Below are 16,278 nucleotides of genomic sequence, written 5' to 3'. Positions count from 1 at the left end.
GTTTACTTTGAAAAAAAAGCATCATCTGCTGAGGCAAACCAAGTGACCGAAGGTTGCCTGTACCTATTAGCTAGAAAAATAGGCTGAAATGTGCTCTGGAAGTTGAAGCTGATTTCAAAGACTGTATATGAAAAGCTCAGCACATAATGAAGCCTCCATCTCTTATTTACAGTGGTCATTAGCACCATCTCTGCCTCTTCCCTGTTTGCACCATCTGTTCATTCTCCCGGAAAAAAAGAAGGGAAAAAAAAAGAAAAGGAGGGATAGGGGATAAACATAAGTAGAAAGTGTGGGAAGTTGGCAGCCTCCTGCATCACTGTTTGCCCATATGCTCACTCATTATATTAGCATTCACGTTTCAGGGCAAAAGCAGCTACCACCGAGTTTCCGCTCCTCTCTGCTGGATGTTAAGGCTTCCAGCCACCATGCTGTATCGAGCAGGGTAGGGAGAAACCCCGCGGAGCCAGGTGAGCAGGGGGAAGAGCGCGTTTCCTGTGCCACACCAACGTGCCATCCTGCGTGAGAATCCACTAAAGGCAGGGGATTTTCCTCTGGGCATAAAGCTGAGATTTGGGAGTAAAGTGATCCTGGGCAACGCAACTCTCTCTCACTTGCCACAAGAGCATCCCCAGTGAAGTGGAGCGCGGGGACGTGCTGCCTGCCGCAGCCCACGGCGTCCTTTGCACGCACAGCCCACAGGAGGGACACGGAGGGGACGGGCAGTGTCGCTTCGGAGTTTCAGCGACACTTGTTCTGCCTGCTATTCTTATTTTCGGAAGCGGAGAGCAGCCCACTTACCCCGATAGCTGTTTCCAGGCTTGTAAAATTCAGGGTCGCCTTCCACCCTGAGACTAAATTCGTTGTAGCCTTCGCGCCGAGTGCCCTGGGCTCGCAGGATCCGGCTGCAGTAGCCCTCCGACTTGGCGGCTTTCTCCAGCGTCTCGTCGGGAAAGCCCCTGGCCACCAAGGGGAAGGTCAGGGCGAGGAAGCGCAGGGCCAAGGGCCGCAGCGGCAGCCCCATGCTGGGGCCGGGCACAACTTCGGGGGGCGGTGGTGCCCGCGCCCCAGCAGCGCGGCCGCAGCGGCCAGTTCGGAGGGAGCAGCGCGGCAGCTGCCGGGGAGCGCAGGGAGGCAGGGAAGCAGGGAAGGAGGGGAGCGCGGGGCGGGGAGGTAGGGAGGGAGCAGGGGCGGGGGGAGGGAAGCCTGAGCTCGCCCAGATGCTGGAGCAACGCGCGTGGTTTCGCCTGCGGAGATGCCGCCAACGCCGTAGACGATTCCAGACAAGGAGCAGAAGCACCGTGACACTTATCTCAGCAAGAGCACTTATCTAAACCCATGGAAGACTTCAGGGCTGTGAAATTACCTGACCGAGGTTCCCACCCCCATGTCTATGTGCACGCTGGATGCAAAAGCCCGACCCTGCCCTGCCCCGAGGAGGGCAAAACCCAGCTGGTTTGGCTCCTGCCAGGGCATGGGCACCTCAGGCAGCTGTGCACAGGAGAGGGCACCAAGCGTCTCCGAACCCGAGCCCCGTCGGAGCGCAGCAGAGCCCTGGCTGCCCCTGTGCACACACACTGCGTGTCGGCGCGGGCGGCAGGCAGCAATCCTCGCGCAGCTCTCCACAGACTCGCTGGATTCCACGCCGCCCTCCCCGGCAGCTCACCCGTGCACGCGGGGCAGCAGCCCTCCCACTCCCTCCTCAGCTGCTTGGGGTAGGCATGCCGAGGGGCCCTGCTGCCCGCGACCCATGGCCGTTTCGAGAGCTAGGTGGCTATCGGCCAGCTATACCAGGCACTATTGAGCACCCTTTGACCACAACAGCCCAGGTCACTTGTTCTACCCAATCAAGGTTCATTTTACGCAGGCTCCTAATTCAAATTCCTCAGTGAGGGAAGGCAAACCAGTGCACAGCTGAAAACAATGGGGCAACTGGTGAGAAATGCCTGCACATTTGCCCCGTTCTCAATAGCCACCTTCCCATTTCTCTGGCCGAGACAGACTGAAAAACAGCTACATGAGTGGGAACGGTGCGTAGGTCGGCACAAACTCTCTTCATTCGGAGCCAGGACCCAGCTCTGGGGGGTCCTAACAACTCTTCAAACCTACAAAACACCCAGTATCTGTTACTTTTTGCCTCCCTGAATTGCCCTGGCCCTTTTCAAATACTTTCTCTTGTTAAAAGCTGTTGGAAAGTTTCCTGGAGAGGTATAAATACAGCATGTCTTGTGAAACGCGAAGGCTTCAACTTTAGCAATTGATACAGATAAATTAACTTGCACTGCCTACAGCCATGAAATGAGTAATTTGTAGTAGAGCCGTTTCAGAATACGGGCAATGTCATTAAGCATGGGCATCCTTAGGGTTTTCTATTTGCTCTACTAATTAGTGTGTGTTTGCCTAAAGCATCCAGCGTGATGGATCAGTCAAAAGACACAAGCAAACTGATGAACCCAACCATCCATGGCAAATTTAGCAGGGAAAGCTTCGTATCTTAGAGACTGTGGTGCTGCTGCTCTTTGTGCGCCTTCCGAGATGAATAAAGTTGCTGTCCATGACTATTAGACATGACATAATCACTGGGCTAACACTGCACTGGCTAGAGCTAGGATGGTTGCAGAGAGCTTTCTCTCCCAACGTAGGCTTTCCTAACAAGCAAACACTTCACAAGGTTTGCAGCCTTTTTACTTTTTGCATTTTCTGAGACGAAGCTCATTTTACAATTAGATAAAGACAGCACTAACCACTATAGAATATCCCTGCACTGACTGGAAAATATTTCAGGTGATGTCTGTGTCTTTTCTTTATTGCTCTCCTTCAGCTGCTAGGATATCAAATACCTATTTGAAGTTTGCAATTACCTGCAGGGAGACATGTGCAATGCAATGCTTTGGCACTCAACTCCTGATTTTAAGACTGCTAATGTTCAAAATAAAACAGCCTGACTTAAACATCTAAACTAATTATGAGACCCCCGGGAGAGTCAGCTCACGGAGCAAAGGCCACCAAAACTACCCCCATATGAAACATCAAGGTGACAGGTGCCCTAAATCTCAGGGCCATAAAGTGCCTGATTGCCTAAAAGCTGCAGGATTTCACCTCCCCAAACGCAGGAGCAGGAAGCTTAAGCCCAGCTTTAAAATAAATGCAACAGAAAATAAATAGAGCCAAAAGTAAAATACAATAATACATATCACTATCAGAGGGACAGGTCTTCTCCTTCAAAGATGGCAGGTGAGAAGGATGCCTGCACTTGTGCACAAGAGCCTGTTCATCCCAGCTTGCAGTAAGTTCACTCTGAATAGTGCTACCTATGAGGAGATGCAGCTTGCAGAACATCCCCCAAAGATCTCCCTCCATGAGATAGGTGCTTTCCTGCTCATCACTGTCAGGACAGAGCACAAAGAGGATAGTGCTGCTGGGCAGCAAGCTGGACAGAGGAACAGTGCCTCGGAGGACTACCAAGTGCCACTGAAAACCAGCCCACAGTAAAGCCTTTGGGGCCTGCAAGCATTAGCTGGCAACCTGGTGACTGCACTTTCAAATGTGTCTATCCGTTTAGGACCTTTATGTCTTACGGCAGATCTAGCTACTGGCCTAATGTGCTTTATAAGCTCCCTTTGCCTCCCTGCAGCAGTCGTATGCAGTCACATTTGTTACAGAAGATGGGATTTTTCCCCGTTAACTTCAATAAAAGAAAAATCCTGTTTTCACTAAAATCCCTCTGCCTGTCACAGAAATAGGATTTCTGCAGTAACGATCCTGAAATCCCATGCTGTCTTTGAAGACTGTTGAGAAGGAGACCTGCAGGTACCTGTTGCCCTATTAAACAAGAAAAACGGCTCGGCAGACACTTAAACCCATTTCTTGCGGCCCTGCAGCACTGTTCTCCACTGCCTTTCTCCTGGGAGCTGAGAGGGTGAGAAGCAGCGACAGCAGGAGCTTGAAGGGGCCCGCGCACCACCCATGCCCCTGTTAGCCCGCGCAAGGCAGCGCCAGCACCAAGCTTCCAGCAGCTCAATTACATTTGCCTGGGTAGCCATGCATGGCAGAAATGTACTTTTTCCACTGACAGTGGAGGGAGTTTTCATTTCTAATGCATTAACAGAAATATCATATAGAAATATGCTCATTTACACAGCAAGGACAGCCTTGTGAGCAGAGCACCATACATGTTATTAGAGAAACACCGCAGTGCTGAAAGGGAGGGAGAGAGGGAAAAAGATACACCTTTAAGGTTTCCTTGGGGCTTTGCTGGGCAAAAGGTTGAATTAAGAAAACTATGGAATAAAAAGTGTGTATGTTTGAGACAGCAGAGAGGCAAAAACAGCTCACAGAGTGCCCTTCGTGACACAGGCACAACAGGATCTCAACAAAGGCTGCTTTCAAATGGCTCTTCAGAGATCAAGTGTTGACAGGAGCTTGTCTTCCACATTCGGTCTATTTTGAGGAGGTTTCTAAGGAAAGATTCTGGGTTGCCAGGAATATTTAAACTCAGGATTATTTCTAAAACTGGAAAACAATTTTTTAAAAAAAATCTCTTCCTTTTTAATCACACAATGAGTCTCATGAGCTGTCTTTGGGGTTCCCGAGAGCTTTGAAGTTAAACGGTGTCCAGATCACCAGACCTAACACTGGGCCTCACTGACTTCCAGAAAAACATCACCACAACCCTGAGCACCGACTTCTAGATTGTGTCTCCTCAAACTGCACCTCCCTCACCAGTCACTGCCTTCAGAGCATCTGAAAGAGGTGACAAAGTGCAAGAGACGACTTAGACTGTCAATGGTTCTGCCTTCTACTAACAAAAGCAAAATACTCCACATACCTACTTCTTTTACATCACTACCATTTCTTTCTCATTACCTTGCATCATCATATGCACGTTAGCAAATGCCTTTAAGCTATCTCTGGCTACCTGACTCAGAAAAGTAGTGGTTCAAAGTTCTATAAAAACAGTAGCTATGAGGACAGTAGTGATCTGAAGAGACGAGTGGGGTAGGAAGGAGTTCTGTGATGCTCTTCATTAAATCTGGAGATTTAATGATGAGCAGAAGGAGTCTTGACAACTGCAGCGCATAAGCTAGAGACAGCATGGGGACACAAAGGTATCTGGAGGCAGCGGTGCACGCTTGGAAAACTTCCAGTCCTAAAAGGAAACTCTAACATGACTGATTACACTTTTAAAACTGCTGTACACTCAAGAACTTCAAAATACTTGAGGAAATCAGTCTTCATTTCTTTGACAAAAAATAATTAACACCACAGACTGTGCATAATGCAGAGCCATAAACTTGATGAGCTGTGCCCTGAGACGGACATATAACCGGAAAGAGCTACTTCATCATTAAGTTCCGACCCATGTAATTTTAAGCAACAAAGGCAATGGAAGCTTTTAGTCCAAAAAACTCAAAAAAAATTTCTCTATTACATCACCTACACCCATAAGCCAAAAGATACATTCCAATATTTTGAGAGAAACTTAAAACTAGAGAACTGAAAACCAAACACAAAAGCTGCAGGACACCAGGGAGAATATTAAATGTGCAGGGCATAAACCTGTACTCCCTATATCCTCTACAACACCTCTCTTACGTGAAAAAATGTGAAATGATTCTTAGAGTACAGAGAGTAGACTATGCACAACTATCGGAAGAAAGCAAAAATCCCCACACCTTCACTCCCAAATCTCCCTGGACTCTCACACACTTCCCCAAACTGTACAGTTCCTGTCAAGCTGACTTGGAACAAGTTTTTTCTTGGTCTAAGTGTTTTCATCAGTTTAATTTAGAAAGCACAGGGAGAGACGTACTATGTTTGTGAGAGTTTAGCTTATCATGCCATTTGCCGCTTCAACTCGCCATCTGAAGCCATTGTAACACGAAAGGGCAACACATGAGATCGGAATGAGCAGAAGTCCACTTGCCTTTTTTCTGGGTCACACATTTCATGCATCACCTTTCTGAGTCACCTTTTCAGGTTTTAGAAATAAAATATTGGAAAGCACAGGAAACAGGGCTAAAAGAGTCCTTGAAAATGTACCATGGCAGCAGCACAAATTCCAAAACCACTGCTGACCAATTCCTGTCCTTACACGCACTGTATAATCTGCACCCCTACAAACACGTGTATTTTTGACTTGTGTTCATCTTTGATTTCCATTAACTTATCCACAAGCAAAACAAGACACATATTCAACACAGCTCTTGCAATATTATAAACAGATTCTGATCAATTTGCTCATTTTAGAGTTTTAGTCAGAACTTAATGAAAATAAGATCAAAACATTTGATGTAGGCTGAACTTCCCCTACATCTTTAGAGTTGTTAGGAAATGGATCTAAACTTGTAAGTCAAGTATATTTGTACTAAAATAGTACAGCGATAGATACAGCGATATCACATCCACTTAAATTATTCGAATGAAGATCATGAAAATCCTGATCTGACCTTTCATAAAGCTTACACAATAATCTTCCACAATATTGTACGAATAAGTACATATAAATGATTTTATTAATAAAAACATGGGGGATAAAAGAAAAAAATAGTCTTCCCATGCCAGTGTCTAATTTAGTATCTTTTAATAACGACATAAATGCCTCTCTATTCCAATTTTCATTTCTACTGAGATGTTAGATCCACCGTAAGAACTCCTTATTATCATCTACTTCTTGTATTCACTATTACTGATCGGAGACTTCGGAAGTTGCAAAGTGAAGTTTCAGGATATCTAGTGAATGAAGGAATTCATGCTCTTTCACTTAGTGACATGCAACTTGTTAACTCTCAGTTCCATGGTGGACTCAATTTATGAAAAAATAGCCAAGGCAACTATTGACAAACACCTTCTTTATGCCTATGACTTAAGCACTGGAAAAAGTCTATGAAATTTTATAGCAGAAAATACATTGTGTAATACATAAATCTTCCAGTTATTGTTATTTATTTATTTATTTTTAAGTCTTACTGTATATAATGCATGGTTAGAAACACCTCTGTTGTTTTGCTTCTAACTCAATGCTGTCAGCTTAGTGCAGTGTTATGGCTTTCCACTCTTTATAAAGAAAAAAATATCTACAGCATGATTTCAGAACATAAATTCTGGACAGACAGGAGCTTTGATAGCTATAAAACATTTGTGTTAGTTCATCCTCAGAAACTACTTGAAATTTGCAAGTATTTAAAAATATTTGTAGATGTACACAGGTAATACCAACCCATTTTAAACCTGGAACTGGGGAAATAACATTCCTTTATGTTATGACTATAACCCCACTCCATTAAAGTCAACAGAAAAATGATCCTCTGTTACGTAAACGGTGTCTTAAATGCAATTTTATTTACTGTAATCTTTATTGTTAAGATTTTTTCAGTACTTTGACACTTCCAAGGACAGGAGCCAGCATAAATGATGGGCATCCCTAAGCAAACTCCACTAAGGTACAAAGTCCCAAATTTCTACCTAAGCCCATCCTCCCTGCAGGGTTGGATTCTGGAAGTCATCAGCACGAACTTCTCTCAATACACCTTGCAAGAGGCCACCCAACAAGAAATTCCATTAAAACGCTCAGTTTTAGCTTCACAGAGATTCAAACCACTTTTCCTTAAATTTGAGATTAAGTGTTAGAGCTACACCTATGATGCAAATTCAATGGCTTCACTTGGGCTTCTTCAAACACTCTTGTACCTGAGGACATTAAAAGGAGGACCCTTTATATTTGATTTATATTTGATTGGGTCTATTCTACCCTAATTGAAAGCACAATGATCCGCCTACATCTTACATATTCTTTCACTGTAATAAGAAAGCTGCCTTTAAAAAGACAACACACTATTGAAATTGAAATATATTGTGCACAGGATGAATCTGAATAATATTTGATAAAGGATGACACTTTTGTGGATCATTTAGAAAATTCTTTCTGCAAAGACACAGCTCATGAAGCATTTTGAAAAGCCGTGTATCTCACATCATAGGAGACAGCTGAAAACAAAAGTGGTCAGCCGCAAAGTGCTTGTCTGTCAGAAAATTAGTCAAAAAATTTCAGCTTTGAGTGGAAACTTAATATATTCCTTGGTGGTACTGATTGCATGAATTTAAGATCACATATACAGCTCCTCACAATTTAGTTAATTTATGTAAGGAATGAAGGTGCAGAGAAAACACTTAGAAAATCATCTACTGAATTACAACCATTAACATATACTGAGCACAAGACAAATTCAAATAGTCTTTTCTGATTCAAAAATGAATCAGAAACTGATAATAACTAACGACAAATAACTTACTAGTAAGTAACTCATAGCAATGTACCTAGAGCTTGTGGCTGTAAGTGAAACAGACCTTTAATACCTTTATTAAAGATAAAAATACCTTTAAAGTTCCCTCTAAAAGAGTTTCAGCTACTTAAAGCTTATTTATGAATATTGCTTAAGGAGGAAGTACCCCAAAACTTGCTCCAAGTAGCATGGCTATGAAAGGTAGCAGGATGAGACTTGAGCACCTGAAACTGTAAATAGGATGTCAGTAGTTTATTCCATGAAAATTATAAACTAGGAGTTAGAATTAGGACACCCACCCTTCTCTCTCTCTCTCTTTTTTTTTTTTTTCTCCCTTTCTCAGCTCCATTATTCAGTGATTAGCACCTGTGGTCCCGAAGTGATTTTTACCCCCAGTTTGTTTAACCTGACACAAGATGTTGTATTACTCACTCGTACACCTGTGCAGTCTCACAATTTTTATGAAGATGTATAGCAGCCTTTTAGATTCACTTTGCAGAGACATCAGCAATTACTACACGGCTGCAGGCCAGTGTAGAAGCTGGTCACTATGTCCAAGTGTTCATTTAACTACCAATTACACCGGCAAACTTAATTCAGCATTTAAAAGTGGTTTGCTTTCATTTTTTTTTCATTTGATCTAGGTTTTAGGAATCAAGAGAAGGCCAGGAGAAATTGCTTTGTTAGAACAAACAAACAAACAACAACAAAAAACCCCACACCCTGGTACTTCCAGTATTTTAGCATTGCACATTTTTGAGGTAAAAAGATAGATTATGCTACCGAATGCTCCCAAAGCTAAAGAAAAATATTTCTTTTCTAGAAGATGAAAGCTGAAGGGCAGAAAGTAACTATGACTCTGTAGAAGTAGTGAGGCAAAATAGGCAGTCTCCAAGTCATCAGATGACTTGAATCAACTCCTTGCATTTTACCAGCATTTTTCTGATTTTTTTTTAATGTAAATGACTAATGAACAGTTTGAGAAAGTAAAAATCTAAGGTGACATTGGTAGACTTGGTGTTAAAGACACTGCAGTCAGTTCTGACCTATTTGAAAAAGAAGTTATTTGCAAAAATTTCCTCGTAGTGAAAACAGGAGTCTTGCCCTGAAATGCTGCCAGAGAAAGACTCCGCTGGGAGGAAAACTAAGCAGAATGAAATTAGAGTAACTGGTGCCCCAAGTAATTTTTTTCTTATTTTTAATGAATTACATTTCCTTGTTTTAGTTCTTGTTCAGGCATGTAGATTTCTGTAGGTCTTGCCTCCTCCCTGAACAGTTGATCTGCTAAAGTTGTTCTGCCAAAGATGGATAATGCCCCATTTGGGGGCATAATGGTGGGCAAATGCTGCACTATTACAGGGTAGATGCTAACACAGCCATAGTGCAGGAAATTTAGAGTGCACGCTGAAATGTTTAATGCACCCTGAATATTTTTAAAGAATTTAACAAATATTTGGGAAGAATGAGGGTTTTGTTCTTAAAAATATGTGCAAGATATGTATATAAAACACTAAATAAAAGCTCGGTTAAGAAGGAACTCCTTAGCATTTCAAGTCTCCTTGGTGCTTCGCTGAGGCTGAAGCAGCACCACACTGCCCAGTACCAGCATGCTGGCTCAGAGCTGCCTGGCATTTCAGCTGGAAAGAGCCTCTTTAGGTTGCAGGAATAACACATTTCTTTGCTTGTATAAGAACTATTTCTGGATTAAAATAAGTCTCATCATTCAGACTGAAATAGGTATTCTTCATTCAATAAAAATCCAACCAATATCATAAGATTTTTTTAAAAAATAGTCCAAATGTACCCTTTGTAAGCTGTACATTAGGCAGCACTTAAGTAGAAATAATACATATGCATTTATGAGACAATCTCTAATTACAGCGTAGCAATTTTTAAGCTGCATTCAATACACAGCAGAATGATGCATACCTCATCGGAAGCAACCCTTTTTTTCCTTATGCTGTAATGCATAACTCTGAACATTATTTATGGGCTCTGTCACATTAGACTCCTATACAAACAGTGCTAAATCCACATGGGTGCTTCGGTGCCTAAAATACATATATTCTTAAAATCCTCAGCCAGTACCACCTACCCATCAGATGTTTAAGTTTCCAGTATTAAAGATGTCTAGTTGATGCCTATGAGAAACAAGGCAGAATAATGAACAAACTCCAGATCAGAGCAGATTCTAACGACACTAGAGCGCAAGCTCCTAACCAAAGCAGCTGGCACTTCTTCCCCTTTCCAGCAGCCTGGAACGTATGTATCCAACTTTGCACAATTTTATGGCATGAAGAAACATCCAGCCAAGCCTAGAGGAAAATATAGGCCATAAATGTATAAAATAAAGAGCAAATGATAGAATGCATAGTCTTAAATGTAGAATGATGATTATGAAAAACCCTTTTACTATAGTAAAGGCAGGCGGAGACACACAAAAATTAGTCTTTTTTTTTTACTGGATCGTGGGTTAGATAAAATGATTTTTAAAATTAAATGGAAAACTTAACTCTTAAAAGGGTAAAAAGCAGCTAAGTACATGTATTTTCTCCTAACTTAATCCATTTTTCAAAATATTCCCTGCATAGATTAAACATATTTAATTAAATAAAAGGAAGAGACAATAACTTCTCTATTTATTTACATGCTCTTAGTAATATCTTTGAAATTTTTCAGAAAAAGATGCAATGCCAACCAATACCAAGTATTTAAAGCCAGCCTCATGATTTTCTATTTAAACAAATTTGTGTTTTTTTGACAACTCTGTATGTGATTCTGGTATCCCTGGACTGAATAGAAATTGTACAAATTAGAAAACAGATGAAAGCACACAGGGCTAATGAAGGGGCTAATCTTCAGTTCAACCATCTGAAAGTTTACGATGTTGAATAAATGATTTATTTCCAAACAGACTACCCATAAGGTCAATATACTTCCCTGGGCTATTAATACAAACAAACCCACAAGAGATTCAAGTCACTACCCAGAAGGGAATATTACCCTTTTCCAGGATATCAGATGGGGCATGTCCAAATCACTTAAGCTTCTTTGTGCTCTAGTTATTATCCCATCTTATTGCTGGAATATTAAATTGCTGTTTATATTACAATAGTTCAGAAATGTGGTGTTTTTATTAGGTAGTATATATCCATAATATTTCAGGCATTTTTAAAAATAAAGTGTTATTGTAATAACAATTAATTTGCCCTTGTATTTTTATTGCTACCATTAGTTGCAATTACTCTGTATTTCATAATATGTAGTTTTATGTTATTCTCTAGTACGGTAATTTACACTTTTCCCAATCGCTCAACATGCTTTGTTGAAATGAATTATGAATACCAATGGCTATCAAACTACACGTATGAGCATTGAGATGAAGAGCAAAGCACTGAATTGCCAGAATTCCACCATATTTTTACTTCAGTCTGATTCTGTTCATCACAAAAAGATACGCAGGAAGCCCTTTCCATTGATTCACCCCACAAAGAAATCTATTTGGAGAAAGGGGAGGCATTCTGAGGACATTTGTGCTCAGAGTAGAAACAGCAGAGGAGAGCGGTGCTTGGCTCATTCAGCTGACGATTATAAAAAGTCCTAAGCGGACAGATAACATTATGGATGTGCGCCAAGACACTCCTCTAGCTCATCTGGAGCTGCAGCCTGCAAAAGTGACTGCACAATTTGCTTGAATATGCTTTTAAATAATCTCAGTTTTTGTTCAGAACCATAATACCTACCTACAAGATTAACTCCTTTCACAGCACTGCATTTTAGCATTTGTACTTTCAACCCCAGGTAGGCCATGAAGAAAGAAATAATCAGAGGGGAAAAAAAAAAAAAAAAAGTTATTCAATTTTCAAGGAACAGATCAAGCTTTAGGCAAGGCCACCCTAGCTTCGGAGCTCACTCTTGCTCTTACTGGAGTCAGTGGAAGTTATCCTAGAGACACCAGTGAACTAAGTTTTTTTTTTTTACCTGTTACCATTGCTGCTTGTCTCTCCAAAGTTGCCATGCTGCACTCGTGACTCGCACAGGTCTCCGGAGAGCGTGCTGAGCGCTGTAGCAATCATTCCAAAATTTTCGTGTACTTTGCTTGACAGGGAAAATCATGCAAATGTCTCTTCTGTGCCACTTATTAACACCTGATACTTCTTAGTAGCTTTTTAATGTTTACAAGAAACTGTTCCTCTGTGCAGCCAGAGAGCACTGCTAAAAATAAAACCCTTAAAATCTAATTGCATAATAAACTATTTGGGTTCAGATAAGACTCAGCCCAATGGATTAATACATGCTGCAACACTAAGTAACGTTAGGTCAGGTTGATTTCCAGTTTTCGGACACGGTATATACTGCCACTGCTTTATACACAGGTATTTTAACGAGAAACTGGGATCATGGACACAAGAAGTCCAAATATCCCAAATATCATAAAAAAGAGGCCTTTTAAAAGCGGAAGACAGAAAGATCAATTGAGGTATCTTGTGTCTTTGAAATAAAATAAACACCATGATATATTCACCTATGCTAAACAAGTCCTTCATCTATAAAATACACTGAGAGAATGTTTTCATCGGAGAGGAAAGATTGTCCCAGGGAGTCACATCACACTAGAATTTTTAAATTAAAATACAATTATTTGCCCAAAAGTGGCACATCTCGCTTTAAAATGAGGAACTGCTCTGCTGCTGGAGACTCGTACAGCTCTCTGAGTTGTTACTCACTGAAATGGTAATGGCTTATTCATAGTGAAAGATTTTTACTGCTGTATTGCCATTATGCCTAGCAATGATTAATGTCACTAAATGAATGAGGTAATTTCATACAGCTAGTAAATCTTCTACCAAGAGACAACCACCTCCAGTTACTGGGAAATTGTGTCCTACACTAATTCAGCATTATGCCAATCAGAAACTAATAAAACAAGTGGCTCAGCTCAATGGAAACAAAAGCTTTCTACTCTTAAAATCCAGAGTATTTCCCAGGTGCCTATCGAAGAAGCATGCAGGTGTGTATATTAAAAATCACCCCCAAAATATTTCTTCTAAGACATCTTCTCAGGAATTTGACTGCGTTCATCTTTTGTCTTTAATATGAGTTTGCTTTTCATCTCAGAAGTCCATAAACGCACTATTCGAACACTTCAGAAACATTTGTGATTTAGAGCTGCATCTCATCTCTTGCTATTTGCAAAATCAAATGTTGGAAGTTGAAATCCAAACATTTTCCATGGTTTCTTTGCTCCTTATGGTTTCCACCTAAGGTGCTAAACAGATTCAGATGTTTCCCAAGCTGCAGCCTAGGCTTTGCTGAAAGCTTTGGGAGCTTTAACAAACTTTGCAGATTAGCCTCCAGTTTCTGGCGTGTAAATAAGCTGTTGCCTTAGTTCTCATATTTTACTGTTTTGATATAACAATTTTATTGCTACTTGAATAAGCCTGGCTTGCAAGGGACAGCATTTGCAGAAGTATTTTGCCAAATCTGTCCTCTTGATTGTCTCAAACCTTCACTAAAGCCAATGAGAACTTTCCCCTTTCCCCAAAGGTAGCTAATTCCCAGTATTTTCAATGAGAAATGAGCTCTGAATCACTCATGAACTGCCTGAACACCTCTGAGGATCTGAGACTTCATGTTTCTGGCCGTTATCTTAGCTACCATCTCACTGATTTCTAAGAATACTGTAGTGCTTTCCTGTCACTAAAGACTATTGCTGACACAGAACTTATATGTAACATTAAAAAGTAGCTATTTAAAAGTTCTCACAGTCAACTGAATTTGCAAGATCAGCTTTTAAATATGCACCAGATCAAAAGAGCAGGTTAAAAAAAAATAAATAAATGGATAAATAGTCTAAGCGGTAAGAACCCATAAGCAAAGCTATTACAGTCAATTAGTTAGCTAATAAACCAGGGAGGTCTAGGAATTACAGTCACATGGCTAGAGCACAGATTGCAGTGCGACTCTCCCCATGGCTCCTTTGGGTTGGTAATGATGCACTTTAGTCGGTAGATGGTGCTGCTTCTTTCTAGCCCTCTCCATCGATATCACAGCATATGATTAGGAACGTATGTTTTTAGATTTTCATATATTTGCAGAATGACTGTGCCAGTATTACTTGTGTCTTGTACATAGCCAAATAAGCAACAAAAAGAAAAGCTGTCTTCCTATATCAGCACACCCAACAAAACACACTTTCAAGCCTACTGGACACAGAAGAGGACAGAATGATGCTTTCAAACCGAAAAGGCACTGAAAAGGCAAGATTTAAATATCTAACAGATTCCATATTTTTGCTATCCCTGAACTACTTTTCATATGCAAAAAAGTAACTCACTAATGGCAAAGCCAGAAGCACTTCCAGGCATGGCTTGCAGCCCTCTAAACCTCCTACTCCCGGTCTTCTGACATTGTCACTTTATCACTCAGATAAGGAGATGAATAAGAAAATGTGAAAATTATTCTCTTCCTAACCAAATCAATGTTACCGCAGCACCAGAGGGCAAAGGCACACTGAAAGTGCTCTCTTTTGCAAGGCAAGCAGAAGCAATAGCCATGAACTGTTGCTATCATTGGCCCAACACATTTTAGACTGGTAACTCCCCACCTACTCACACCCGTCCCACTTTCCAATACTGTGTTTTATTTTCTACCCTCAGCGCAACTTGTGCTGTTCTGTATTGCCAGGGAAGTCCTGAGTTTTAACTGAACAGATACCTAGCTTCAGAAAATAATTTCTAAAGTTTCAGAGAAAATTTTAGATAATGTGGGCAAGATTTAAAGATGTGTTTCTGAATCCTACTACATGCCTACGTACACATTTATGTAGTTAGGTGTTTTTTGTTAAACTGCTATTTGCATTTAATAGTCAGTTAATTAGTCCTCACTTTAAGTTCTAGTGGGTGGCCCACCACATCTTAGTAAAACTGAGTACATCTTAGCATGCCACCCAAGTGTCTTGCTTGTTTAGCTGAAATAGCATCAAAAGACTTTCAGTGCTAGAGCAGTAGGAATCACCTTGACAAAACTTTGAGTATTGTTACTTCTTTTGATATATTCAGACTGTGCAGGCACAACAGATCACATAAAATGAACTGATGGGAAAATCTTCCAAGTTTTGCTCTTAAATGTTAGGACTGGTGTGCTGGCCAAAAGCCACCCAGGAAGATGCATCAGACAGTTTCAGGTTCTCTTGCTGCTTTCTGATGCCTTGCTGAATTTAAGTAATCTGATTGCTCTGTACATACAAACAGTACATAACACTTTAGATTCCTACTCCAAGTTTCCTTGGAATGGATCTTGATCAGAATAGGATCTATGCGATAGAAGGAAGCATTACCTCTAGAGCGTATTTGAAATACTCTGATGAGTGTTTCTACATAACAGTCTGCAGAGTAAACAAAGGGTCCCAAAGTTAGGCAGGACAGAAAGGAAGAAAGATGGCAGATTGTTACTCTAAAACCACCCTATCCCTCAGCCTGAGCAAAGAGGCACGGCTGTTCTTTCTGAAAGAAAGGAAGTTATTTCTGATCAATACATTTCTCACAAAATAACAGCTGTGTCTGGCAGAAAAATGCCAATTAAAAAAAAAAAAAAAAAACCAACAACAACTTGAAAGTAAATCCTGGTATCCTCTAACATTGGTCTCGAACAAAGCACTTGAAAGATTATCTTTCTTTCAGGGGAAAGAATACATTCGCCAACATTTGACTGTGTGATGGTTGCAAAAACAGTATTTTAGTAAAAGAAAAAAAAGGGGCATGAGCTCAAGCACATATTGAACTGGGAGCCTCTGAGTTATTCCATGCCACGATGGTGGTAGCTAGCGATTGAAAAGAGCTATTTTAGGAGAACTCATTCCCTGCTTCTGATAGCATTTCAATGCCCCTTCCTTTAAAGTTTTTCTTGGAAGCTGTTTCACAAATGTTCACATATATCACTGTTACCATAATACTCTGTCGAGAGAGCACAATCCTCTGAGTTATTGCTTTACTGCCAT

At 41.1% G+C, this 16,278-nt stretch overlaps 1 protein-coding gene across 1 annotated transcript in view; it reads right to left on the bottom strand.

Moving 5' to 3' along the window:
- Positions 1-1,124, bottom strand: part of SPON1 (spondin 1) — a 100,634-nt gene extending 99,510 nt beyond the window's left edge. Inside the window, exon 1 of the mRNA XM_088525903.1 lies at positions 799-1,124. Within this exon, the coding sequence (XP_088382029.1) occupies positions 799-1,021 (223 nt within the window). The 5' untranslated portion in view covers positions 1,022-1,124. The remainder of the gene's footprint in view (positions 1-798) is intronic.
- Positions 1,125-16,278: the final 15,154 nt, after the last annotated feature.

The sequence above is a fragment of the Tinamus guttatus genome, unplaced genomic scaffold (assembly GCF_059628265.1).
Source record: "Tinamus guttatus ecotype Peru unplaced genomic scaffold, ASM5962826v1 Tinamus_guttatus_pri_ptg000240l, whole genome shotgun sequence".
In the NCBI taxonomy this organism is placed as follows: Eukaryota; Metazoa; Chordata; class Aves; order Tinamiformes; family Tinamidae; genus Tinamus; species Tinamus guttatus.
This window is presented reverse-complemented; position numbering and strand designations above follow the sequence as displayed.